The sequence below is a fragment of the Antechinus flavipes genome, chromosome 4 (genome assembly GCF_016432865.1).
Source record: "Antechinus flavipes isolate AdamAnt ecotype Samford, QLD, Australia chromosome 4, AdamAnt_v2, whole genome shotgun sequence".
Classification (NCBI taxonomy): Eukaryota; Metazoa; Chordata; class Mammalia; order Dasyuromorphia; family Dasyuridae; genus Antechinus; species Antechinus flavipes.
In genome coordinates, this window is record NC_067401.1 from 117,324,813 (window position 1) to 117,352,617 (window position 27,805).

Genomic DNA, 27,805 nt, shown 5'->3' on the forward strand with positions numbered 1-27,805 from the left:
AGCATTTCTATTTCTTTGCCACTTGGCACCAACTTACTTTTCCAGCTTTCCTCCTCAGAACTCCCTTTACATTAGGAAATGCAAGCTATATTTTTTTCTCAACTGCAAATCCACATAAAACTCACAAAACACAAAGCTATACTTTCGCCCCCTTTAATACGATGACAACAAATTAGCCACCTGATCATTCACGTGTTTAGATTTTTTTTTTTTTTTTAAGCAGTCCACAAAAATACTTAACACAATTCAACAACTGGGGAGCGTTTCCTGGCACAGGATGAATCAAAGTTTTCTTTCTTAACTACAACTGAAAAGCTGCTAGAGAGGCTTGCAGTTTAGAGACGGAAACGCTGTTTCCGGGTATGAAGGAAAAGACATTTTGCATTACAGAAGGAGGAGGAAAAAAATGTTCACTCAGAAAAATGGGGGAGGAGCCATTTGTTAGATTCATTTATATGTGTAACGAGAGATTGGGGGAAGGGTTGGCTGGCCTTAGGAAGACCGGGGTTCAAATGCTGCCTCTGACACATACTGGCAGTGCGAGCTTGGGCTTTCTGTGCTCCAGGTAACTCGTAGCAGAAACCGCCAACCCGCCCAGGAGAGTTTCTTCCTCTAGAAAACAAACCTTAGGACCAGTCCCTCACTCTATCATAGTATTCTCGTTTGCGATCCTGGGTGCACGAACTTAGAGGAGCCCCGCGGTGCCCAGGACCCAAGCGAGAGCCGGGGCCGCCCGAAGGGACGGGGTGAGACTTCCACTTCCTAGGCTGCCTCAGTTCGGAAGCTCTGGGCCGAGGAAATAGTAAACTTCCCCGAGCTTCGGGTCCGAGCTGGGGCGGCAGGTCCCAGGCTTATCTGGGGCCTCCGCACCGCAACCACCGCAAGCTGCCGCCGCGGAGCCGCATCTCCCATAGTAACAAGCCCCTCCCTCTGCCGCCGCCTCCGAGTTTACGAGTCGGCCGAGCTCAGTCCTCTTGACCCACTTTGGTATTCGAATCTCAGAGCATCTGTTTTTACCGCGAGGGGGCGGTTATTTATTGTTTGATTGATTTAAATAGCTTGCGGGGGAGGGACAGTTTATGAAGCGAGAAACCGGTCTCCACTCCACCCGAACCCTTCCTTCCTCGGACACCTAATTTCCGCCACCTCATTCCCTTTCTCCGCCCCCCTCTTGCCCCTCCTTCCTGGGACGTCTCGCAGCGTGGCTGTCGTAGACGCGTGCGCGATCCTTACGTTCCGGGAGCGCGCGCGCCCCCGCCCCCGCCTCTTCAAGTCTGGCACTGCCGGTGTCAGTCGTTGGCTGCGGGAGGGCGGCGGTGATGACGGCCTGGTGTGACGGGCCCGTTGCGGCAGTGCCTCCTTTTTCTTCTCCTCCTGCCGCCGCCGCCGCCGTCACCACCGCCACCGAGGCCTCGTCAGACTCATCATGAGAGGTGAGTTCCGGGGAGGCGGACAGAACTGGGGACTGGGGTGCCGGATGCTCTTGGCTAGATCTCACCGGGGAAGACTATCCGCGTCCTCCTCCCCTCCTCTGTGGATTCCGGAGGCTCTTTGGTAATGTTCGGAATCAGATCTAAGAGCCTCACTTGGGCTTTCTGAGCTCTTTCTAACCCGTCCTCATCCCCTCCGCTCCTACGGCTTCCTTCATCCTGACTCCGACCTTCGGGCTCCGAGCGCCAGATCCTCATCTCCCGATTCCGTGCTTTTGCATCCGCTGTGTCCCGTGCCAGGGACTGCGCGTCCTTCCTCTCTCTCTGCCTCCAGGTTTCTCCGATTTCGGGTCTCAGCGCCTCAGCCGCAGCGAATCCCACTTTTCCCTTCATTATAGTGCCATTCTTCTTCACACACACACGGTTGTTTGCACATTGTCTCCCGTTTTAGATTATGAACTCTAGGGCGAGGACAGTCTTTTGCCTTTTTGTATTCTCTGCTTTTAGCATAGTTTCTGGCACAAAGTAGGGACTTGGTGAATTGTCGTTGACTTAGTGGAGCTGCCTACTCCTGCAGAGACCTCCCTTTCTGCTCTGGACTCCCCTTTCATTTGGGGCGGGGTCTGGTTGGGAGCCAAAGCCAGGGAAATTTCCTTCTCCCACCCCCAGCTTCCTAACCCTGGAGGAGATAGAGCTGTCCAGCTGGGGCCTCGGGGTCCCTGGCGGCTTTTTGTCTGCTTAGGAGGAAGATTTGGTGCCCCTGTCCCACCTCCACTCACGTCTGACTCCCCTATGCCAATGGATCCACTCATGTAGTCATTGCATTTTTTAAAAGGGTAACAAATTTGTCATTTTACTCGCTTCAAACTGAAGGTTGACCTGGCAGAATTAATCCGTGACTGTCAACAAGTGGCTGTTTTATGGGCTTAGAAGTCATTTAGCTGCTTTCTCTTTAAAAAAAATTAAGTAGTGCTTTGCTGTTGACTGCAGCATTAATTATGGGTAATCATGCAAGATTATTTGGCTCCAGTCTTCTAGAAAGTTTCATGGAGTAGAACTATAACTAAACTGGGCACCAAGTTTACCTTTTTATGGGTTGTATTCACCATTATGATGCTAATTAAGGGCAGATATTATTTTCCTAAGAAATTCCAGAGGGTTTTGTAGTTTATCATTTGCCTTCCTAAAGGTCTTGTAAGAGATTCTAGATGATATTGTTCCAGTATTACATACTAGCAATCCAAGGTGTTGAAAACTAAAAACTAATATAGTGAAAAGCTGAGTTGTTAGTAGAATTCAGCTCTCTTTTATGTGAACATTTGTTGGGCATCCATCCTAATAGAGATTAACCTACTGCCTTCTCTTAGTAGGATTCATTTGTTGTTCAGTCATTTTCAGTCACCTGACTTTTCATTATCTCTTTGGGGATTTTCTTGGTAAAAATACTGGATGGAGTGGTTTGCCAGTTCCTTCTCCAACTCACTTTACAGATGAGGTAGGAAAGCAAATAAGTTTAAGTGACTTGTTTAGGGTCACACAGTAGTAAATGTCAGAAGCCACAGTTAAATCCAGATCTTCCTGACTCCAAGCCTGGTGCTTTATTTACTGTTCCACCTAGCTGCTTCTCCATGTTTGCACAAGAATTTTTATGTAGGAAATTCACATAAGAGAACATTATAGTACTAGATCTTTAATAAAGAATAAGGATCTAGTAAAAAGCCATATAAATCTGAAATACCTGCTGTGGTTGTTGGTTCTGGCAAATAAAAATTGCTAAAGGACAGTATATTTTCTCTGTTTAATCATAATTCTCTTCCCAGATGTATTTTTAAAGGTTTTTTTTTTCAAATTATTTTCTTAGGAGATATAACCCTCAAACAAATAAATCTGGATCAAAGGAAAAGCAGTCCAAGGCCATGCAAACCAGCTGTAGTCATCTTCACAATCTGCCAGGAACTGGAGGCAGTGAGGCTGCCCCAGTTTCTCATTGTGCCCATTCTGTAAGAATGACTGGTGAAGGTGCTTGCCATCATCCTGGAGAAATTCACATCCAGATAAGCTCTGTACCTGGAGAGTGTGGTGAAAGTCTGAGCCCTAGAAACCTAAGATCTGCTTCCCAAAGCAATACCCAAGGCTGCATACACAGTCGAGTAAGGAGTCATTCACACAATGAAGCAAGGCAACCTGATGATGCTACCATGGATCCCGGAGAAAATGGAAGCAGTTCTATCTCTGAGTTTCGCTATCTGTTCCGTTGGTTGCAGAAAAGTCTTCCATACATTTTGATTTTGTGTGTCAAACTTGTAATGCAGCATATAACAGGTATAATAGTGATTATTAAGTAATTAATTGCTGAATTAATTTCATTTATTTTATTTACTGGATAATTTAACATTCATTTCAGTTATTTTTGTTAGCTTTACAATGTGATATATTTTGTTTTAATTTGTCTTAGCTTTCCATAGTCCACTGCTAGCTTGATTACTTTTTAGAAGTTTGAACATTTCATTTTGCTATCTTGAAACTCCTGTTTGATTTTTTTTTTCTTCCAAATAACTGGCACTTATTTTCTAACAGGCATTTCTCTTGGAATTGGGCTGCTAACAACTTTTATGTATGCAAACAAAAGCATTGTAAATCAGGTTTTTCTAAGAGTAAGTACAATATTCAGCAATTAAACATTTTTTTAAAATACCAAATTTCTCTAGATTTTCATGCTAACTTTCGAGAGAAATGGAAAGATTAGATCATGTTAATTTGGCAGACCATAACTGTATGCACTGTGACATTCATAAGGTTTCATTCTCAACTACATTACATGGATAATTTGTTTATCCTTTTGTTGCATTTTCTCATCAGATCAGAGAAGAAAGTATGTGACTGGAATCCTGATAGAGGAATAATGCTCGATGGATTAAGCATTTTTAGGTTTTAAAAGATATTTTCTAACCTTACAGAAAGAGTTAAGTGAACAAGTGCCTCTATTCTGGGAGCCAGTTTGACCATATTTATACTAATATAACTAACTATAAACATTTGCCAAATATGCTACTTACTGTTTTAGAGTAGAATTGAGTTTAAAATAAATATATTGAACTTTTATTGGCCTTTCCAATGTTAAGAAAATCTAGTAAGGGTATCATAACATAATTGGTAAAGTAGATGATTGCTTGGAAAGTACATCCCCAAAATTGGTATGGAAGAAGTGCACATGTTTAACATATATTGGATTATTTGCCCTCTAGGGGAAAGGGAGGGGGTGTAAGGGAAAGGGAAGAGAAAATCTGGAACACAAGTTTTTGCAAGAGTGAATGCTGAAAATTATATGCTTATGTATTGAAAATAAAAAGCTTTAATAAAAAGTTTTTAATCAGCTAATATGAAAGAAAAGGAAAATAATAAATGTTGGAAGGAATGTGGGAAAATTGACACATTCAAAAAGTATATCCTCATATTAATGTCTGGAAAAATCGAATTAATTTGCCAGATTTCACATTAAGGCAACTTTACTACTATACATTTCAGCTATAACTCAAAAGCAGAAATTAGTCCTTTTTCAGTTTGGCAAAGAGAATTCCAAGTGTTTAAAAAAAAAAAAAAACCACCTATGTGATTTGCTCAATAAAGCTAATTACTTTTTAAGAACTTAAGATGAGTCAATACAATTTGTAAAGTATTTTTGAATTGACAATGAATTTTTAAAATGACCTTTAGAAAACCACTTTTGTTGACTTTAAAATTCAATTAAAGTATTAACATATTAATATTAATATTAAGTTCAACAAAATTATCTTCTTTTTTGAAGAAATTGCAACTTTACCCCAAGTGGAATTTGTTTTGACTTTTTTTGTACTTGGCTAGAAGTCCTTTTATAATCTGTTTACATGTGAGCTAATCTACTTGAAAATAGGCTTTAAGACATTTTTTTTTTTATCTTGAGGAAAATCTGTATTTGCAAAATTTGTCTTAAAATCAATTTTTACCACTTTATTAAGAACTAAAATTACAAATTATAGTGACTTACAAATGAACCAGATGTTCTCTATACTTAAGGCAAATCATTCCATAAAAATAACTTCAAAAATCTGAAAATGAAATTTAAAACTATTCATACGCATTTAAATTCTGGAAAGTTCAGTGATAAATCATAAAATTTGTTTTATTTTACAGGAAAGGTGCTCAAAGGTACAGTGTGCTTGCTTACTGGTATTTTTAGCAGGATCTTCCATTCTCTTGTATTACACCTTTCAGTCTCAATCACTTTATTACAGGTAATTGGAGCACATGTCCCATTTTTATGTATGTCAGTATTTTTTACTGGAAACTTTAGTCTTTTAGGTATCCACAAAGACTTAAAGGCTGCTTCCCAAGTGTCAAATAGAATTGAGAGCACTTGCAAGGGTCCTCAAGCTACCTGGCGGGCCAGATGCGGCAGCTGAGGAAGATTATCCCCCTCACCCAGGGTGCTATGAAGTTTCTTTATTTAAAGGCCCACAAAACAAAGTTTTTGTTTTTACTATAATCCCGCCCTCCAACAGTCTGAGGGACAGTGAACTGGCCCCCTATTTAAAAAGTTTGAGGACCCCTGATTTAGAGACTTCATACCAAGAGCAGTTTGTACTCTGTTACAATGTAGAATTGAGGTAGAAGACAGAATTGTTAGATTTAGTTCCAGACTTAATAAAGTAGAATCTAGTTGCATTCTTACATAAAAGTGTGAGATACTTCAGAAGGTTGGTTTGTGAGATGGTAAATTAAACTAGATTATATGAAAAAGTGAAACCAAAAATTTATTTTAAAATTCTGTTAAGGAATCTAAATTTTTAATTCACTATCCTTCTGAATCAAAATTTGAAATAATTTTATTGTCTTAAATTATTATTCTATATAAAGTGTTTTTAGCCAATTTTTTTTTTTTTTTTTTTGGAAAATAGAGTAACACGTTTCCCCCCCAATAATAACTTGATGTATTTCTTTTGGTAGCTTGATCTTTTTAAATCCTACTTTGGATTTTCTGAGCTTCTGGGAGGTACTCTGGATTGTGGGAATTACAGACTTCATCCTTAAATTCCTCTTCATGGGCTTCAAATGCCTTATTTTGTTGGTGCCTTCTTTTGTGATATCTTTTAAATCCAAGGTAAGAAAGTATCTTCTATTCATGTGGGGAAAATGTTAATATTAAAAGGACTGGATTTAAAGTCCTCCTGCAACTTTTTTTTTAAAATTAAAAACCATCAGATATGAAAACTCTAATGCATTTTCCTCAGTTATCCATATGTTAAGTTTCTATTTTGTGAATTATCTTGCAGCAGTTGTCATCTCTGGCTGACCATTCTCTACTATTAGCTGGGATTTGTTTAGACAATACAAACAATGTTAGGCCAAGGAAATCATAGAGGTATAATAAATACATTTATTATGAAGAACAGTAGGCCTAAAGTCAAATATAGATTGAACTTTAGAGGAATTTAGATATCTTTCTCTATAGAGTTGCCAGTAAATAGTTTACTAATTCTTCAGTAAAATCTAAAAAAAAAAAAAAAAAAAAATCTTAAAAAAAACCTGATTTTTTTTTTTTTTCAGTAAAAGTCAGAAAAATAAGTAACTGAGAAGTTTTCTGGGATTTTTCATTTCTTTCATATCTTAATAGTTCATTGACAATTCCAGTTTTACATACTTCCCAGGTGAGAGATATTCATGCTAAAATTTAAATAAAGTTAGATGATCGATACAATCATACAAGTTTTTTTGGGGGGGTTATTCTAAGTAACACAATAGAGAAGGCTGGATTCCTAGGTTTCCATTGTGGTTCTGGTACAATGTGTCCTAGAAGAGATAGTTCTGAGCTTATTTTCTCATTTGTAAGTCAGAGGGAGACTTCAATGTGTGATCTGTTCCAGCTCTAGATAATATGATTCTGTGAAGTCTTATGATGATGAAATTTAGGATTTGACAATGATAAGTTTGTCTTCCTGTCTAATAATTTTTTTGATTACTTTGTATTTTAAAATTAAGTTACATTTTATACCTTCTTAAAACAATATTGTAGAGCTGTTTAGTTTTCACTGAAGACTGATTGACATATTTTTACTTTAATACTCCTTTCCTTAAAATTCTGTTTTGAAGTAAGTGAATTCCCTACATAATCTGGGAATCAAGGAATTATAAGATGAAGTATAACAATATCTGTTAATTTCTTAAGTAAGCTATCACTCTGGATTTTATTAGTAGTTATTGATATTTGTAGGAACCAGTGGTTCAGGTCCTGGTTCTGCTTTTCAACTGCCCATGTGATCATGGACAAGCTTCTTCACCCCCTCTGGGATTCCACATTTCCTGACTGAAGAAATGGGGGAAGATTAGATTAAGTGATCTTTCTAGTCCCTTTAGGCTATTATGATTTATAGAGCTGTGTATATAAAGTTACTTAAAGCTCACTGTGGATTTATATGTGTTTTTGTTTTCTTTTTTAGGGCTATTGGTATATGCTCATAGAAGAATTATGCCAGTATTATCGAACTTTTGTTCCTATTCCAGTTTGGTTTCGTTATCTTGTTAGCTATGGAGAGTTAGGAGGCAGTGTAACAGGATGGAGTCTTGGGATTCTACTGGGTTTACTCTACCTCATTCTAAAAGTATGTAATACTGAATTTGTCTTTTATAAGTTTACTAAAAATCTTATTAAGAAACATTTCAGGAGAGTGACCATTGATGGAGACAATAGCTGGGGTTCACACCCTGTTATTGATTAAATAATCATAGGCCAATAAGTCACTTAACCTTGCTAAACTTGTTTTTTCTAATGTAAAAATGTAAGGCAAGTAGTTTAACTGAATTAGTGTGAGAAGTTAGAAATTATGTATGATATTACTATGTAGTGTTTATTTGAGGGCTCCATACTTTAATCTGAACTACCACTATGGTAAAGTAATAAAAAAAAATATTAAGACCTATATAAGGCCATGCACTTTTCTCTTATTGGTTTTTGACATTATGTTAATTTTTACCTACTACAAGATTATAGTGGTATGATGGACAGAGTATAAGGTGAAGTACCTTATGCATATACCTGCATGCAGGTAGAACATTTATGTATTTGATTTGTTATTTGTGATTTTAGTTGACCCTGTAGGATCATATCAGCTTGGCAAGGAGTTGTTTTAACTCTATAATGAAATTGAAATCATATTTGAGAGACAATTCAATATGGAATTAAAGGAAGTTTTGGTAGGAATTTTTTATATTCCAGAAAATGGACCTAGGATTTAAACTATTAGACTTTGAATTAGGTGATTTAGGGAATAGGGTGGAGGAGCATTACATAATTGAAAATTGCATTAAAGCTTGGAAAACCATAGCTTTTTGTACCAAGTCCACTTATCCTTATTCACTATTTCAGCTTCTAGACTTTTTTGGGCATCTGAGAACTTTCAGGCGGGCTTTACGGATATTTTTAACACGACCAGTAAGTATCCCGTTTTCTAGCTACAGAAAAATATTACTTGCATTTTGTGTTAGAAAATGTTTTCCTGATAGCATATTCTAAGAGGTACTCATGGATAATTTCGTATAGAAGTCTCTGAATGGTTTTCTATTTCACATTGTGTTTGCATTTTCCCCGTTTTGGTCATTGGGACTATGGTAGACAAAGGTTTTCTTTCTAAGCAGTCAGCAAGAATTTATTAAATGCTTAAGCACAGGGATAGTAAGAAAGGCAAAAACATATTTCCTGTCTTCAAGGAGCTTCTGTTCTAATGGGGAAGACAACATGCAAATAACTATACACATAAGATATATGCCTAAACATAGTTGATAATCTCAGGAAGGCACAAGGGTTGGATGGGAGCAAAAAGGCCTCTTGCTAGACTACAGTTGAGAATGGAGAACATTCCATGCCAGTGAAAAGGCATGGAATTGGGAGATGCGTGTTACGTACCAAGAACAACAAAAAGGCTAGTATTGCTGGACTGCAGAGTATATGGAAGGAATAAAGTAAGAGAAGACAAGTCAGAAGGGATCAGATCCTGAAGAGCTTTAAATGCTACACAAAAAACCTTATATTTGATTCTGAAAGTAAGAACCATTGGAATTTATTGAATAGGGAAGTGTATTATGTAAGCAATGTTTTAGGAAAATCACTTTGTCAACTGAGTGTATGGGAATAGGGAAAAGATTTGAATCAATGAAACCTAAAATGAAGGCTGTTTCCACAGTCTAGGCAAGAAGTAGGGGCAGCTAGGTAGTGCAGCAGTGTATTGAGCACTAGCCCTGAAGTCAGGAGGACCTGAGTTCAAATCTGGTCTCAGACACTTACCACTTCCTAGCTATATGACCCTGGGCAAGTCACTTAACCCCAATTGCCTCAGCAAAAAAAAAAAAATTTATATGGGCCTACACCAAGCTGGTAGCTATCTGAATGGTTATGTGCCAGAGATGTGATAAAAGATAAAAAGGACAAGACTTGGCATCAGATTAGTTATGTGGAGTGAATGTGAGAGAGAAGCTGAGGATAACACTTGAAGCTGTAGGCCTGAATGACAGAAAGGAACTTGGAAATGTCTAATAGATACTATGTACTGATAAGAAACTAGAAGAGAAGTTAAGGCTGGATATATGGATCTGAAAAATTATCTCTGAAACAAATGATAGAAGAAATGATTATGAAACTCATGGAAGCTGTTGAGACACCACATACTGGAGAGGAAGAACAGGAGCTTTAGGAGATAATTCAGTGGGCAGGTCCTAGGGGAAGATCCAGCAAAGAAGGCCTAGGAGTGGTCATCCAGGGGGATGATCAGGAGAGAGAAGACTAGGACATCAGACCTAAAGAGAAGAGTCTATCCAGGAGGAAAGGTTGAAATATTGAAGGCAGAGAGATCAAGAAGGATGAAGAGTAAAAAAAAAAGGCTATTATAAAGGTTCCAAAGTTGTACCACAATTTCAAGCTAGTTTTGAAAGAACCTGTGTCTAACAATTAAGAAACCTTTGGAGAGACCAGGTTCAGTGGAATAATGGAGTTGGAAGCCAGATTAAAGATTTAAATTCAAATGAAAAATATTTTGATGAACATTTTTCACTAGATGTTGATTGTTACAATCCATATGCATTTTAAATAGGCTTGTATTCAAAAGTTTATCAAGGAAGCTCTGTGCTAACATTAACAAGGATAAAGCTTATATATACCTAGGTGAAAGAGCTACATAAACCTTATGAGATAGTGTAGTTGACTTCTTAAAAAACAATACCTGACAATTCTATTACTATTGGGATGGTAAATGCTGTCTACATCCAGAGAGAAAACTAGGGACGCTAAAGATGGATCGAAGCATAGTATTTTCACTTTTTTTTATTTTGGGTTTTTTTTTTCCTCATGTTTTTTCTCTTTGGGTCGGATTTTTCTTACACAACATGACAAATATGGAAATATGTTTAAAAGAGGTGCACATATTTAACCTTTCTCAGATTATTTGCTGTTTTGGAGAGGAGGAAGGTATGGATAGGAGGAACAAAAACCTGTCTAACAGTCTTGCAAAAATGAATGTTGAAAACTAGCTTTACATATATTTGGAAAAAGTAAAATACTATTTTAAAAAACAGTGCCTGGGGGCAGCTAGGTGATGCAGTGTATAGAGCACCAGCCCTGAAGTGAGGAGGACCCGAGTTCAAATCTGGTCTCAGACACTGTCTAGCTGTGTGACCCTGGGCAAGTCACTTAACCCCAATTGTCTCAGCAAAAATAAAATAAAATAAAATAAAAAACAGTGCCTGAAAAGATGAAAATTGCATGCCTCACTCTTTGAAGAGATGGAAGACTGTAGGTATGGAGCATTGTCAGATTAGGTTAATCTGTTTAATTTTGCTCAGTTTCTTTAGCCGAGATATTTGCCCTGGAAACCCAGTTTAAAGTTTTTCAAGGGGTTTGAATAACCCCTTTTCAGACCTGCTATTAGCCTCTTGCAAATTTATTAATTCCCAGTTAGCTCCCACTAGTATAAAGATGAAACATTCTTTTACTTTGTAATAATTGCTAGCTGCCTTAGATAGGACTTTAAAATTTGCAAAACATGTGTTTATGCTCACACCAGGGCTGTGAGATAGGTATTATCATCTCTGTTTTGCAGATGAGGAAACTGAGACCCATAGAGGTCAACAGACTTGCCCAGGGTCACTCTGCTATTCAAACTCAGATCTTCCTGACTCCAATTTCATATATGAAAAAATCTTTGCAAAATCTCCCCTTACTAAGGTAATGATTCCTGCTCCCTCTATTGTATGATTTCACTGCTTTCTGCCATTTAGATAAACTCTTTGGAGGTTTGTTCCAGATAGAAAACCAAACTGACTCTAGAAAGGCTGCTAAAAATTTGACATCACATAGGTTTTAGGAAGAAAGTGATGGAGGGACAAAAACCTTAAAAATTAAGGAATATGAATGACAGAAAATAACAATAAAATTTCTTGTTTTTGTAGAGTTATGGGGTGACAGCCTCCAAGAGACAGTGTTCAGAAGCCGATGATCTTTGTTCCATCTGTCAGGCTGAATTCCAGAAGCCTATCCTTCTTATCTGCCAGGTATTATAAGTTGCTTATTAAAACCATGCAAATCCTTCCCACGACATCCCCCCTCCATTACCCTACCCCTTGTGCTTAGTTTATGAAGATAATAGCAAGAATAGTATAGAAATTAAATCTGGGGAACTAAAAATGAAAGCAATCTAGACATTTCTGGGGAGAAAATCCAAGAATTTTGAAATTGATTTGACTTACATTTTTCATTTGGCAGTCTTGAAAAATACCCATATTTGAGCTAAAAGTGCAATTTTAAAAGCATAAATATCACCACCACTAACAGCATTGTAATTTGAATAATTAAACTATCATATGGCTGATGCTGTAAACAAAATTTTCAGTCAGGAGACCTATTTCCTGAATCTGCCCCTATATAACAGTATGATTGGATTAGTTAGAATTTCTAAGAGTCTCAAATTTATATCTAAATTGAAGATATAATCTAAGTCGGTCTGAAAATCCTATATAATGTAATTGGCGTTTTAGATAGTAAAATGTTAGGTAGAATGTTTACTAAATGTAAAAGTCAGTTCTTGCTTCCATTACAGCATATATTTTGTGAAGAGTGTATCACGTTATGGTTCAATAGAGAGAAAACATGTCCACTTTGCAGAACTGTTATTTCAGACCATGTAAACAAATGGAAAGATGGAGCCACTTCATCACATCTTCAGATTTATTAAATCCTGTCAACTGCTATTTGGTGTTTATAGGATGCTGGTTTTCATTTGATGTTTAAGTAATGTGGGTACTGCTATAATTGAATTTTAAATGGATTTCCAGTGTTTTTTAGTTCAAAACTAACTTTTAAGCATCCAAATCAGACATTTAGACTATTAGAAACAAGTTAAAGAAAATTCTGTCTACTGACATGAAATTTTAAGAATTAAATGGGTAAAAAGCAACCCTGTGTTATTTTGACTTTTCTTCTAGTTCAGTGTTGTTCAAACATCACTTTCATCTGTGTATACTTAAAGATGTGTGTAATGATAAATTGTTTTCAGTAGGTAGTTGGAAAACTAGTAGTAGTTTGTTGAGGAACTCAGGCATTTTTTCCTGCCAGAATTCAAAATTTTATTTTTCCATGGTTTTAGGTACATATATATAAAACAATTCTACCTTTTTTAGAGAGCATTAACTTTTAGAAACCCAGTTCTCAATTATTCCTAGAATTCTTATGCTCCCATAAGATATTTCAGTGTATTTTTCCTATGTTGGCTTTTAAGAATAACAATACCTATAAAATATTTTATAAAATTTATATTTTTAAAATGTAAAATTCTAAATACTATATTTTGTCTAAATCAGATTTTCCAAGTCAAAGGAACTGACTAAGGAAGGTACATTTTGACTTGTATTGTTAACTGTCAGTTTGACTATCAATCAATGAGAATAAATGAAATTTAAAATTTTTTTGGTAGACTTTATACAAGCATGCTGCTGTCAACTTAGGTGTGTATTATTTTGCTTTTATCTAGTGGTACTGACCTTGAATAGTTAACAATATAATTTGTTGATGATGACTATTACACCAAGAGCAAACTCCAAAAATTTACCCTGAATCTGAAAGGATTCATTACATATTTTTAAAGCCACAAAATAATTTAATTTGTTTTACTCTTCTTTCTATCCACTTTTTTTTTTTTTTTTTTAAAGCACTGTTCCTGTAGTTCACTTTGGAGCTACTGTGCCCTTGAAAAATCAGGCTTTCTTCCATTATTAGTTACTGTTCAGCTCTGGGCTATTATTTTGTAACTTATTTTTTAGTTACACAAAAGCTTATATTTCCTTTGACTTAAATTTGGTTTACATATGAGAAAAAAGCATATTTAGTCCCTTTACTTCCCTGAGGAAATGGTATTGAAGTATTATCAAATGAGTCAGTGCTAGATAAACGGAAAAGTTGTCACCTTATATTAGTAAGCTAATTCTCAGAATTATATTTTCATTCTTGGAAGAAAACTCGATTAAAGAACTTAGTATGAGAATTTTTATGCAGAACAGACTTGTCAAAAAGTTCAGATTTTGTATCAAATCATTTTCCTTTTGGTTTAAGTTTTATAAAAATTAGAAGAATTTTCCATTTTTGCTGCTACAAATTCATGAGTTGTTTTGTGATTTCTGTAAAAGTAGCACATCATATTGCATCACTGTATTTCAAGGGATATATTTGTACTTAATGTATTTTTCCAGGGTTGGCTTTTAAGTCAATTTTCTGTCAGTTCTTAAAAGCTTATTAGGGCATGGGATGAAATCTTCCCTTGAAAGTTTGTTGAAATTGTGTTCTAATTGCTATTTAATTAGAGTTTGCACCCATGGTGCCTTTTAAATTTGCAGTATGCCTTAACTGGGCAGAGGAACTTCCTTTCTTCCTATAGTTCCCCCAAAGAGTTTGCTAAGGTTGGTAGGGTAGAGGGATCTTTGTTCTGCCTGCTAAAGCATTACACCTGCCAGTTTAAGAGCTAATATTCCTCTGCAAACTCCCTTAATTTGACCCACAAATTGCTATGGGTAGCCCTAATAAAAAGAAGTGTAGAGAAAATTGCAAAGTAAAATTAGATTGGGCTATATATCACCTAGATCACAGATTCTTTGGTGGGGAGGAAGTGGGGTGAAGAGAAGCAATTGGGATTTAGTGACTTGTCCAGGGTCACACTGCTAGTAAGTGTCAGAAACCTGATTTGAACTCAGGTCAACCTGACTCCAGGGCCAGTGCTCCATCCACTGCACTGCCTAGCAGCCCTCTTGATCACAGGTTATTAATCTGAGATTCATGAATACATTTTAAAGAACATTTTGCTAACTGTTTTTCAACATAATGTTTCCTTTGTAATACTATATATTTTATTCATTTAAAAACAGTATGATTAAAGTTCCAGAAGGGCTGTGACACTAAAAATTTCTTAACACTAAAAAGTTAAGAAATTCTGGGATGGATTGTATGATAGACTAATTATAAGCAGGAAGATCTGCATCAACAGTTGGGGGGGGGGGGTTACTGTTGTTCCATTTCTCAATTTCTTCTTGGAATGCCATCTCTCTTTATAAGATTACTATTTATACCTCAAATAACGCCTTATTAGCACCACTACTGCCCTCTTCCTTCAGCAATTTTTTTCTCCAGTGGAATTCATATTTTGTGCTACCTTTCCACTTGTATATTGTTTTATGTTATAGTTATTTGTCTCAGATTGTAAGCTCTTTGAGGGCAGGAATTGTGCCTTATATAAATTGTGTAGGATGTGGGTAGCTCAATGCTATTACACAGGTAACTAATAAATATTTGAATTTGAAGCCAGTTTGGGACTAAAAAACTTGAACAGCACATGATTTAATGTTGTCTTAACTTTTCCTGGTTAAAACGCATCACTACAGCACCCATAATGCATCTAGACTCCCAAGTCATTTCTACTCTGTATGAGTTCCCAACAAGTCATACCTATACCTATTTCTAGTTTGAAGTTTTACTTTTCTCCCATACATCTATACTTCTATAGCTAAGAATAACGTCAAAAGAGAATGGGTAGAACATGGGTCTGGGCCGAAAATACCCTAGTAGAGGCACTCTTGTGCTAACCTTAGGAGATGTTGAAGGTGCAGAAGAACTGGAGCACATTCCCTGAAACAAAGCCTACTTTGTCTTCTCTCAACACATGCATTATGAAGGGAGGGGAGGGGAACCCACTATTTCACAAAAAGGTGCAATGTCAATCTGAGAACTACTAAAAGCAAAGTTTTAAAAACCACTGTCATACATAGAAGTCTCCCTCTGCAGGATGATCCTATGTATAACCCCTAGATGAGCTCATGAACTTTCTTCTCTCTAGCTGTGATTTGTCTCCTCAGGGTCTCATTTCCTACCTATCTTATTTTTAACTTTATCTTGAATGACTTCCAGATTATCTAAAGAAATTAAATCTTCTCTTCTAGCTCAAAAGGATTATCTTCCTCATAACTTTTCTTACCACTTTGGACTTTTCATAAATCTTATTTTACCTTCTATTTTAATTGTGTAAATATGTCATCATTGTAGGCATTCGTGTCTATTTTGTGTCAGCCATTTTGTTTTGTCCCAATGATTTAACTCCTAAGTATTTTCAGAGTCTAATAAAAAGGAGGGATAAGTGGAGAAGGGAGTAAGAGTTTTTGTTTTTCAAGTCAGTTTGTTCTTTGTCTGCAAGTAGTTTAAATCTTTCCCCTCTCTCTTCATTCATTTCTTCTCTTTTCAAATGCCAGCCAAAATATCACCACTATCACTGATAACAACAAAAAAAGTCTTTTAGCTGACACTTCATTCTAGTCCTTAAAAATGGCTTAAGGAAAAGCAAAAGTCCTTTGTAAAAAGTAGTAGGAATAATATCCTGCCCTACTGTAGTAGTCCTTTCAAGAACAGGGTGTAGTGTGCTTGCTGTTGCAAACCTTCCAGAAAGTGGAGATTTATTCCTTGGCTTCCCAAGTTAGAACCCTCATAGAAACATTTAATGCACACACATGCACTTTAAATAGCACTTTGTGACTGATCTAACTGTATAAGACATGTCATTTTTTTTTTTTTAGAGATCTGCCTACCTTCCATCAATAATTTGTTCACACATGTCAACTGCAGTAGGGAGATGAACAGAAAAATAGGAAAAAGTACTGACCTTAGGGGACCCGGTTTCAAATCCCACCTCTAATGTTTACTACTTGTGTGACTTTGGGCAAAGTCAGAACTTGGTTGAACCTTAGTTTTTATAGCTATAAGTTTGTATATATGTCCTCTGAGGTTGGTTGCAGCTCTGGATCTATTAAGCTTAAAATTCAAAACTTTCTGAATATTACTGTACTTAAGCATTGGCTTTCTTAGCGTGACAATCAAACCTATCAACCAGCGCACAATTAACTTTCAAATAGCACTGTTTATATCGATTGGTTAGCAATTGGAACCATAATTTTAATAATAGTTGCCTTTTTTTGATAGAAAAGCCAGTTGTCTAATTTGAACAATTCATACATGCATAAGACTGGCTTAACCATAAATATTAACCATATTTGTCCAAATTGAATACATCCTAATTATTTCTAACTAGATTTAGGACAATAAATAAAATGACTTCTAGTTCATGTTCATTCAAATTTGCATTTAATTGCTATTTACATCATTCATTCTGAAATAAAGTATATTTTATTACAGTAAACTAAATACAAGATGAAAAGCAGAAAAGGTGTTCCCCTCATACCACTCCTAATAAGGCAGCTGAATAATTTATTCTGGTAGATGGATGCAAAGCCAACTTGGGATAGCAGAAAAAAGAACCATTGTAAAAACCAAACACAACATAGGTGAACCATCCCCCTTAGATGTAACAACCATATCCCTTTAAAACAAATGAACAGTTCTGCATACTCTTTCCCAACAAGAGACATATGGATCCAAATACTTTTTGTATATATTTGTCTTTTTCCAGACTGCTAGTGATACAACTAATAGAAAAGGAGATTTGGACTTCAATGATTCACCACACTTTCCCACCTCCCATCACTTCTTGAATTTAAGTAAAAAATTCACTATTTTAAATATTGACATCAAAGAGCTAATCCTTCATAAATAACCCTTAGGGCTATATAAATAAATTTTAACTAGTGACCACATAACTAGAAATTCCCCTAAATACTGTGTCCTTTATTAATATGAAGTCTCTAGCTTCACCACCTTTCTGTATGCGAATTCCTTTCAAGATATAACCATATATTACCTAGAATTTAATAAAAGTTGACATTGTGGCATATCAAACATGCATCTTATCCCAGGTATGTCTACATCAAAAAATAGAATTGGGGGTAAGGGGAGAAGACACCAACAATTTATAAGGATTAAATCAGATTAATTGCAGTAATTAGAAAGGGAAGGGAATGGGATACTTTCTAAAAATCTCAGTAATTTTTTTCTAAAAAATTCTGGTACAGATTAAAGATTTAATACTTTACATAAAGTGGGTTTTGTAAACTGCTGAGATTAATAAAGCTATGACACTATAAATCCTATAAAATCAAATCAGCGCATGAAGCTCAGTGATTACATTGTGGTTTAAAAAAAAAAAAACTTGTATAAAAAAATTCTATAGTTGCCTTTTTAAAATAAAATTTTAAGTGACTAAAAGAAAGCACTAGATTAAGCTCTACATACTAGCACTTACCTGAAATAATCATAGACTAGATTGAAGTTTCTCCTAGAAAATTTAAGACTAGTAATGACTCTAGACTTTAAACTACATTTGAATTTTTACAAATAAATATAGGATTCAATTCAACAAATGTTTAAATGGATGTTTGTTGAATTGAATAGAATAAGCCATATTGCATAGGTGTGTGCTTGCTGTCTGTGACACCATGTTTTCACAGTCATGTCAGGGATATCATCATGAAAAGTATGATTTCTTAGCATGTGACAGCATGGAAGTCAAGTTCATTTTTAATGGCCATTAAGCTGGAGATAACATACACACACACACACACACACACACACCAAACTATCACACACACTAAGTATGTGGGTATACAGTTAACACTACTTGTGTGACCAGGAAAAAAAAGATTGTTATTTGTGACACTCATACTAATTTTTAAAAGATATATTATGAATAGGATGTATAGCTAGCCAATCACAGTGCAAATGTTCTTAGTAGGACTGAAGGAGACTTTTGGTGGAAGAACATTACTGGAATTTGGTCAAGTACATTGACAGTATCTTCACACGCTTGGATACAAGCAATAGAATGTCAAATGTTCATAATAAAACTACCCTTTGCCAATAGACATGACCATCACCGAGTTCTACATTTTTGCCAAATGCCACAAATAAACCAAAAAAACAAAAGATGTTGTCATTGAAGTTTAATTTCTGTCCTGAACAACTATCCATCGAGCAATACTGGGAAGTTCTCAAAAATACCTGCTGTAATACAAAAAAATTTAAAGAAAAAACTTTTTCCCCCAGATCCAAAAAAGCATTTTCAAAGTGGAACATTTAACAATCATTTCAGTTACTGCCACAAGTAGAAAAAAAAAATTACTTCTAAATCCACTTTTGGCTACAGTGGCAGGATTTCACTTTTATTTACTGAATTTAAAGCAAATCTTGTCTTTTACCAACTGGATTCAATATGCATAAAGAATTTTATGGCTTGGATCCTATGGCTCAAAAAGGTTTGGCGTGAGCAGTGTATTAAAAAAAATTCTTATGGTTGTAAAATATAAGTTGACTTTGCACAGTCATGAACTAATAATGACAAGACATGACAAAAGAGCGACAAGACAAAACTGCACTTGCATGGATCATCTGTTACATCAGTATGCACCTGAGCACACACTCTTATAAAGCTTTGCTGATATTAACCCTTTCATGAAACCAACTAAAATCATGGAAATGCTTTCTTTAAGGCAGGACATTTAAGTAAGGTAAAGTTACCTTTATTTTTATCCTTTGTACCTGTAAGTACAGAATTTATGACAATTTAAAAAACCAGTGTCTTTGTAACATATTTACTAAATTAAGTCACTAAGGTCTCTTTACTGTGGAAGACATTCATCAAAAAGGCCATCTAACACTTTTACAATCAGAAAATGCTTAAGCCCCAACACAGGAAAAAAAAGTATACTTTTTTCCATCCTTTTTAAACTGTTGAGGAAAAATGGAAATGGAGGGTAAACACCATACACAGTAAAAGAAATAAAAATTTAAGATCTTACCAGTTAAGATGTAATGAGATTACCTAAAAACCGGAGAGCAGATTCTTTCCCCAAAGTATCCCCAGTCCCATCTTCCCTGATTCTGCCTGCCCATATTTTTATCCAGACTTTCTTTAGGGCACCACAGACTAACCACATTTAGTGTTTTGAACCAAATATTGGTATAAGACTAGATGGTGATTTTTTTTTTCCAGTGAAATGCAGGCCCAGGATAAGGATAAAATACAAGGCATAGAGTTTATATCTATCCCATAGCTTCCAGTTAAGTTTAGAATATAGGAATACTGCCAGTGGAAATGACTGCATGGATCCATTATTTTCTCCTAGGATTATGAGGAAAGTTTAAGCTCGCCCCCAATCCCTCCAACGAGCCAAAGCTGTAGTTAACAATGATTCATTTACCATTTTATTATTTCACCAAAAGAAGAAACAGAAGTAGTCTGGCTTTCTTCACACCAATCATTTTGCATTTTAAAGTTTGGGATGCTTTTCCATAATGAGCTGAATCAAAAATCTATTTGAAAAATATATATTTATATAAAAAAAAGATTCATTAAGTTTTTGCACGTAAAACATCAATTGTTAAATTGTATCTCTTATCTTTGATTCCACACTGCTGGAAAAAAGTTTGACCAAGCTTGCATGCTAATTTGTCCTCATTTGCAAGTATAGGCATTTTATACTTTGCCCAATGAAAGAGTTAGCCTTTCTTGACACAAGCATGACAACAGTGATTCTGAGGCAACATCCTACCCTTAATACTGTCAGTTTGAAGCCATCAACATGAAAATCCTTGATAAGGTGAGAAGATGTCACTGGGAATCAGTTAACTGATGTGCCTATAATTCGGCAATACTATTTTTCTTTAGTCTTTTTGCACCATTGATTGATTTAAAAAAAAGAAAAGAAAAGAAAAGAAACACCCATGTTTGTTGTTCCTCTTTCCAAACTGTCCTGTGCAATATGACACTGGCCCTTTGAGGCTGTCTGTCACCCATTGAGCCCTCATATTTCAGTTTGTAGGATGTTCACGTCCCATTGTTTTTTGCCTGAAATTTGTTGAAAATGTTGCTGTCATAGATTCATACGCAAGTGTTCTGGCCGTTTAGAAATCATAGGAAAAGCTTGTTTTTTGTATGGCCCAGAGTTAGGCTGTCGAATTGGAAGTGGTGCTGATGCCTCTCCACTCACCGTCACATCCATTTGTTCAATTCCACTCGTCTCCATGGGATAATCCACAGGTGTCTGAGTAGTTGCTGCACTGGCTGAAGCACCTCTTCCCCAGAAATCCCCAGGAGAAAATTTGACTGGGCTTTAAGACAAAGTAGAAATAGCACTTAGTAGCTGTCTCAAAGATAAATAATTTACATTAAAATAAATAAGATGGTATTCAAGGACCTTCATTTCATTGTTTTATATATTAACATCACATGTAGAAAATAAGATTAAGGCTATTCCTTTTGAGAGACTATATAGCAAAAGTAGCTTTTATGCAGCAGCAGCAAATATATCACCTATCTTCTACCAATTGTACAATAGGATGAACAGAAAATGTTGCACTAAATCAACTGAGTGAAAAGACACAGAAGAAAATGAGAAGCTTGCAAACTTTAAAGCTTGACAACTGTCAGCTAATATTAGAATGAGAATGGGAAAGCTCATCCACCTCTCCTATAGAGAAAAAAGCTGTACTATGTTGACAGATACCTGACAGGTGTCCGAGGGCTGCCAATGAATCTTCGAGGTGATCGGATTTTTGGTTCAAATGAAAATTTTTCTTTCACACTTTCAAGTACAGATGGAGCCACATAGGTAAAACCCTGAAAAACACATCAATAGGCCTGTGATAATATGTATATATATGTATATATATACATATGTATACATATTACATGTAATTTAAAAACTTAATTATTTAATGACATACCAAACATAAGTGCATCAAAATCATCAGTCTATACATATACTCTCCCACCCAATCCTATTTTCATACTCGCCAACCTCCTCCCAGACCTCTCCCTAAACACATGCCTCAGGAAAACAGATTTCTACTGAAAACAGGTTTCTTATATACCAAAAGCAAAAACCCTTTTGTACCTCAAAGGGCAGAAAAGCAAAGAAAACATGTACTGTACAACATGGTTACGCATAGAGACAGATGTAAACAATATGTTTCTACTCGTTTTTTTAAATAGGAATTTAAACCAATATACAAAATTTCTTATGGGCAAGTCAAAGACATCAACAATGTTCTGACTTTTAAGCCCTGGGTCACATATTACATGCATATGCTTCATCTGGCATCATAAAAGAATGAAGTTTCACATAAATGAAGTTTTCTAGATTTAAGTGAAACATATCCATTCAAGTGCCAAAACTAAAAATAATTTAAATGGAAATCTTGCTAAAATTTGGTGGTTGTACACCTGCCTGCCTTCTTAAACCCGAGGACAAACACAATTTAGTTTTTTCTTGATGACTTCAAGCCATCACTATGAACAGTTATTGTTGTAGTACATAATAATACAGAGTCTGTGTCTTCTTTTTAGTTTTTCTGTCTCTTACCTCACTGTCAGACTGTCACTTCTCAGGCAGGCACACTGAGACAGCAGTTAACAGCCCCACCTCCATCCCACTTCTAAATTGCTGCTTCTAATCTGCTGTAGGCTGGGAAACCAGATAATCAAGCTGGTTGAGAATTGTGTGATAAATATCATAAGGTCTTACTAATAGTAAGACAAAATACATGACGGTTTTTAGTGGAAGTGCTTTGCGACCACTACTTCTGGAGCTCAAAGGCCTTTTTCCTCATACTTCCAGGTTTGGGGCTGTGTCCCAGAGGCTTGAGATTGCTCGAAGGCTGACCTCTGGATAAGTAAGAGGAACACTTTAGGCACAAAGGTCCAAGGGCAATATAACAAACTTTAAAAGATTTGGTCCATTAATATCAAGTACAAGTGTAATGACAGCTAGGCAATACAATAATAAATTTCCATTGAAATGGACTGAATGCAGTAATTTTAAATTTTACTACTGAAGAGGAAATAAAGACCTCAGCCAGAGACTAATATAACCTATGTGAAATTCACTTTTACCACTTTTGATTTCTTCCATCCTTAAATAAAATACTTCCAGATGTTGTTTACTGATGGGAATTACTACCCTAGTTGAAACGCTGTTCTGCATCACTGAAGGGAAAAGTTCTTTGGCTAAATCAATTTCTGAGGAGAAAATGAAGCACTTTCATTTTTTTGTAGCAAATAAAAGAAAAAAGATATTAATTTCCTAAAACATATCCTTTTATTCAATGATACTTTTGGTAAAATTTAAAGAGTTCAGGACTACACCAGACCTAGAACTAATTTTTAAAAACCTTTTCTAATCTCATGGTTTTTATTCCTTACCCCCTCATCCCCCCCTAGATAATGGATAAATGTAGTTAAAATATGGTTTAAGTTAAGAAAAAATGACAAGTTAAAATACGGTTAACTTATTTCAGATCTTCAAAAACGTCAAAATCCTTTAGCAAATAAAAGGATACAATTACAAACTGTTTCTGGTATTAAAATATTATATATTGGGGATTTTAATCATCCCTTTTTCTCTAAAGATTACTATCCCTTATCCCCAACCCATAATTGGGAAGCTATAAAATAATATTTTCTACTCCTTACCTACTCTCTAGGTAGAAGTAAGGTGATAGGTTAGCTGTGAAAAGCATGCTGCTGGCAACAATGGTTTTTCTAAACTCTCACATCTGCTATGTATGGTATTGGATTAAGGACCACTTTTTGGAGTTCAAATGCACTGTTATGGGGAAATTTTCTAAAAAGAATCTCTTAAATGACTTAAATGAGCTATAAAACAAGAAAGAAAACCACCCCAAATTGACTTTTTTTGTTGAGGGGCACTGTTATCTTTTCATTTCCCAGAGATGCATGAAAATCTTATCTTACCAGAAAGACCTGGTTGGCACTTTCACTGAGAGTTGAGTCATCTGGGCTGTCAACAGGTGTCTGACGTGTAAACTTTGAATCAAACTGGCTCACATCCTCTTCAGATTGCTTTATAAAAATAAAATGGTAAATAGGCTATTTCAAAAAATTTTGTATCCATCTGTGAAACTTATAAATGAGGCTTATACTGATGTTTTGGCTTTAATAAAATTCTAGGATGTGATGGCTCTTAACAGATATTGATACTGAAAATGGAAGTATGAGTACCAAGAATGAAAATCTACAAAATGTTTTAAATGTGCTTTAAAAAACTGTAAAAAAAAAAAAAAAAAAAAAAAGACCTATTAAATAGTTGACACTTTTTAGAACCATGTATATCATATTCCAATAGAATGTCTGCTCCTTGAAGACAAAAGAACTGTTTTGTTTTTCTATCTTTGTATCCCCATAACCTAAATATAGTATTTTACACATGACAGGTGCTCAATAAGTTTCCTGTCTTTAAAAAAGTTATGAGAATCACCTTAATTTATTAAAGTCAGTTAACAAGCATTCATTAACTCATTTCCTGAGTACTTAAGACTTAAACAATGGGGTTGAAAAGAGGCCAAAACTATTAACATCACTAATAAAACAGATATTCTTTTTCTCTTAGGGAAGATAAAAGAGAAGTGAGTGTGGGGGAGAAAGGGGATGGGGTGAGGATCACTACCAGGAAAAGCCTCCAGCAGAAGATGAGATTTGCACTGTCTTGAAGGAAGCCAGGAAAACCAGAAGGCAAAGGTGAGGAGGTAGAACATTATAGACATAAAGGGGAGTCAACGAAAAGGCATGGAATAAGGAGATAGGAGCACAGTGTTTTATCGACATTTAAGAAGACCAGTATTGTTGGATCACAATAACTGAATGGGGACAAAAGAGAAATAAAACAAAGTTAGATAGAGACTAAGGAGTGAAGTGTTTGAAAAAAACCAAACATGCTTTTAGATTTGATGCTGGAGATGGAAAGGAGCCATTGGAGTTTAGTAAGTAAAGAGCTAACATGCCTAGACCTGTCCTTTAGAAAAATCACTTTAATGGTTCAGTTGAGGATAGTTTAATGTGAGGGAAGATTGAGGGAACGGTGACTAAGAAGTTATGGCAATAATCCAGGTAAGAGATTGATGAGGGCTCAATTAGAGTGGTGGTTCTTTGAGTGGAGAAAGGCAATGGACTGGATATGTGAAATAAATGTGAGAGAGGAACAGAAGACTACATCAAGGTTGTGAGCTTGGATGAATGAGATCTCAGTGCTGTCCTCTATAGTAACAAAAGTTTGAAGAAATAAAACAATGAATTGTTGAGTTTCAGAGGGCCATATGACATCCAATTTGAGATGTTCAGCTTGTGGGCTAGAGCTCATGCTAAATCACAATTTAGATTACTATTGATATTAATCTCAAGAATTGTTGCCCTGGGGATAGTCATTACACATATCAAAGACCAGTAGAGGTAAAAACATTTTTTAGTCCAAATCTGTCATTTGACAGATGAGAAAGCCAAAATTCAAAGTGACTCGCCAAAGTCACTTGAGCAATTTGTGGCAGAACAAGATCTAGAATTCATTATTCTCTTGACTTCCTGTTCATCTTCATCTGCCTTTAAACTTCCCAAGTAATAAAATACAGAATCTGCTTTGAGTAAGTAAACTTACTCACTCCCAAGTACATCTAATGTGATTCTTACTAGGAGACAAAATTTTCTTGTGGACAAAAAATTCAAAGTGATTCATTTAAAATAGGCCAATTGATACTGTATCTTGGAATTCTAACCAATTTCTAGATTAAAGGAAATAGCAACAGGAAAAACTCTGATGAACACTAATTCACCTGTTTGTTACTTTATTTGAGGAGTTAAGACTGTCAATTATTAAAACTAAAAAAAAGCTTTGAAAAACAAGGTAAAAATTTCCAGTATTCTGAATTGGTCACAAAGTTTCTAAGCAGTATTCATCTCACACATATGAAAGCATTCACTTGTGGCAATAGTTCTTTAATACTTTACAAAATGACATTTCCCAAGAGAGGTAAGAATAAGACAAGTTTGTCTAGAGTTAATTACAGAATAACTAGAAAGTGACAATAGTTCTTAATTTGGAAATGCATCATTCTCAACAATGGGGGCCAGATTCTCCCAAGTATTTTTTATACATACCAAAAGAGGTTTAAAAGGGGGCTCCACCTTCCGAGCCAGAAGTTCTTCCCAGTTAATGTGTCTGAAGAAAGGATGAGCCTAAAACAGAGAAATAATTGACCAAGTCCAATAAATTCACTATGATTTAGTCTTCCAAGCATAGTCAACATTTCTACATTCATCACTTTAAACTAAAAATGCATCTTCCATAAAGTAGTTGATGAGAATCCAGTGTCCCAGTTCTCACCTGAACTTCTCCAGCATCACCAGGACCAGCTCCAAGACGTGAAGCAGCATTTCTTTTTAGCAGCTTTGAGAGGAAAAAAAAAAGGTGAATGATTTAAAACAGTTAACTCTTAAGAACACTTGTTCATAGTTATTAAAATTATAGTATCTATTTTTCAGTAATTTCTTGGGGATATTATTGGGGGAAAAAAAAGAAAAATTTCTGATCAAATATGTATTTTACCTTCCAGAAAAGCATGGTTATTAGACCAATGTCCATAACTATTTCATTTCTTAAAATATCGATTACATACCAACTAAAATGGATTAAAGTTTAATCCTACTTGTCTATCTCTAGCCAACTACATATATTTTGTGTTTATATTTGTGTAAGTATGTATATTTGTATATATTTGAAGAAAACTTACCTTTTTAAGCAGATCTCTGGCTTCTTGTGTGAGGTAGGGAGGCAAATTAAGTTTACATTTTAGGATTTTGTCAATTGTCTTTTTTCTGTTCTCCCCAGTAAATGGAGGCTGAAAGGAGAAAGAGAAGATCAGAGTAAAAAACAAACAAAAAACAATTAAAAAGGGGATTTTAAAAAATAGTTTCACAAACTTATGTTCCAAAACAACAGTTTTCATGCTGAAAAATAAGCTGAGTGCTAAATATATGGAGATTTTAAAGATGCCAAGCAAAAGCTTAAAGGTTACTAAATTAAGCAGATTTAGATTTCTTGGCCCAGCCTTTATCATTAACTTGCTAGGCAATTTTGGACAAATCACTTTAGTTCTTTGCCTGTTTCTTCATTTGTCCCTATAAGTTTCAGAGTTGCTCTCAGAATCAAATAAGGAAAGAAAAAGAACTTTAAAAACTATAAAGGGCTCTATAAATACAAAGTTTGCTTCTAGTATCTCTGAGCCCTTGCTTTGAAAACAACTTAAAACCATACTACATACTCTAAACAGTATGCTTGCTCCCCCATCACTGATTCAACAACTACCCGCCATAAGTTGAAAAGCATGCAGTCTTTAACTGTGCACCTACTGCTCCAGTCAGCATGTCATACATTAATGCCCCCAAACTCCACCAATCCACAGCACGATTATGACCACTTCTCATCAAGATTTCAGGAGCCCTATGACAAAAAAAAAAAAGAATCCACCTAAGGACACTTGATAGGACATCCTTTAAGTTAGTTAGCATTAAAAAGAAAACTATATCTGAAATAATTCCACTAACAATGTGAACTGTTACTTAAAGCAAGAAAAATTTAGCTATTACCCCCAGACCACAGTTATATTGCTTTCAACATGCAGCTCACATGTATTCTATTGTTCCACAGAACGTGTGTGTGACTGTTCCATCATGAATGGATTCTTTGCATAGTCCAAAGTCCGTCAATTTCACATGACCTGAAATGAAAAATGATAAGCAGGATTATTCTGAGAACTGTAAGTATGTGTAAAAGAGAAAACAAACACACAAAAACAATCTGTTTAGATGAATCTTACGTTTAACTTTTTCTTATCTTTTAACTTTTAAACATCCAGTAAAAAGTATTATGAATTTAACTCAATCTTACATATTCTCATAAAATTGGAATGTCAAAATATGAGATAGGGAAGCCAACATTTTCTACTACCGAAGTGGAAGCAAGGAATAATAGGTTAGGAAGGAGTAGATGTCCATGCATGTCTCCCTTATGAGCTCACCTAAAGTATA

General features: G+C 35.6%; 2 protein-coding genes across 6 annotated transcripts in view; one reads left to right on the forward strand and one right to left on the reverse strand.

Moving 5' to 3' along the window:
- The first annotated feature begins 938 nt into the window (after positions 1 to 938).
- On the forward strand, positions 939 to 27,510 carry RNFT1 (ring finger protein, transmembrane 1). 3 transcript variants are annotated; one of them, XM_051994128.1, is made up of 9 exons: positions 939 to 1,433; positions 3,292 to 3,752; positions 4,008 to 4,084; positions 5,601 to 5,701; positions 6,414 to 6,567; positions 7,904 to 8,065; positions 8,830 to 8,895; positions 11,901 to 12,002; positions 23,660 to 23,792. In XM_051994128.1, the coding sequence occupies exons 2-9, from the start codon at positions 3,347 to 3,349 to the stop codon at positions 23,717 to 23,719; spliced, it is 1,128 nt and encodes a 375-aa protein (XP_051850088.1). In that variant the 5' UTR covers positions 939 to 1,433; positions 3,292 to 3,346; the 3' UTR covers positions 23,720 to 23,792. The 3 variants fall into 3 exon arrangements, with proteins under 3 accessions (XP_051850088.1, XP_051850089.1, XP_051850087.1); XM_051994129.1 differs by lacking the exon at positions 23,660 to 23,792 and adding an exon at positions 27,426 to 27,510 and having other exon boundaries at positions 943 to 1,433; XM_051994127.1 differs by lacking the exon at positions 23,660 to 23,792 and adding an exon at positions 12,548 to 12,904 and having other exon boundaries at positions 951 to 1,433.
- The window catches only part of RPS6KB1 (ribosomal protein S6 kinase B1), a 31,761-nt gene continuing 21,060 nt past the window's right edge, over positions 17,105 to 27,805 (reverse strand). For all 3 annotated transcript variants that reach the window (XM_051994121.1, XM_051994120.1, XM_051994122.1), the window contains exons 8-15: positions 27,405 to 27,495; positions 27,128 to 27,218; positions 26,509 to 26,616; positions 26,103 to 26,165; positions 25,877 to 25,954; positions 23,684 to 23,791; positions 21,435 to 21,547; positions 17,105 to 21,039 (exon numbers count right to left, since the gene is read on the reverse strand). In XM_051994121.1, the coding sequence (XP_051850081.1) occupies positions 20,802 to 21,039; positions 21,435 to 21,547; positions 23,684 to 23,791; positions 25,877 to 25,954; positions 26,103 to 26,165; positions 26,509 to 26,616; positions 27,128 to 27,218; positions 27,405 to 27,495 (890 nt within the window). In that variant the 3' untranslated portion in view covers positions 17,105 to 20,801. The remainder of the gene's footprint in view (positions 21,040 to 21,434; positions 21,548 to 23,683; positions 23,792 to 25,876; positions 25,955 to 26,102; positions 26,166 to 26,508; positions 26,617 to 27,127; positions 27,219 to 27,404; positions 27,496 to 27,805) is intronic.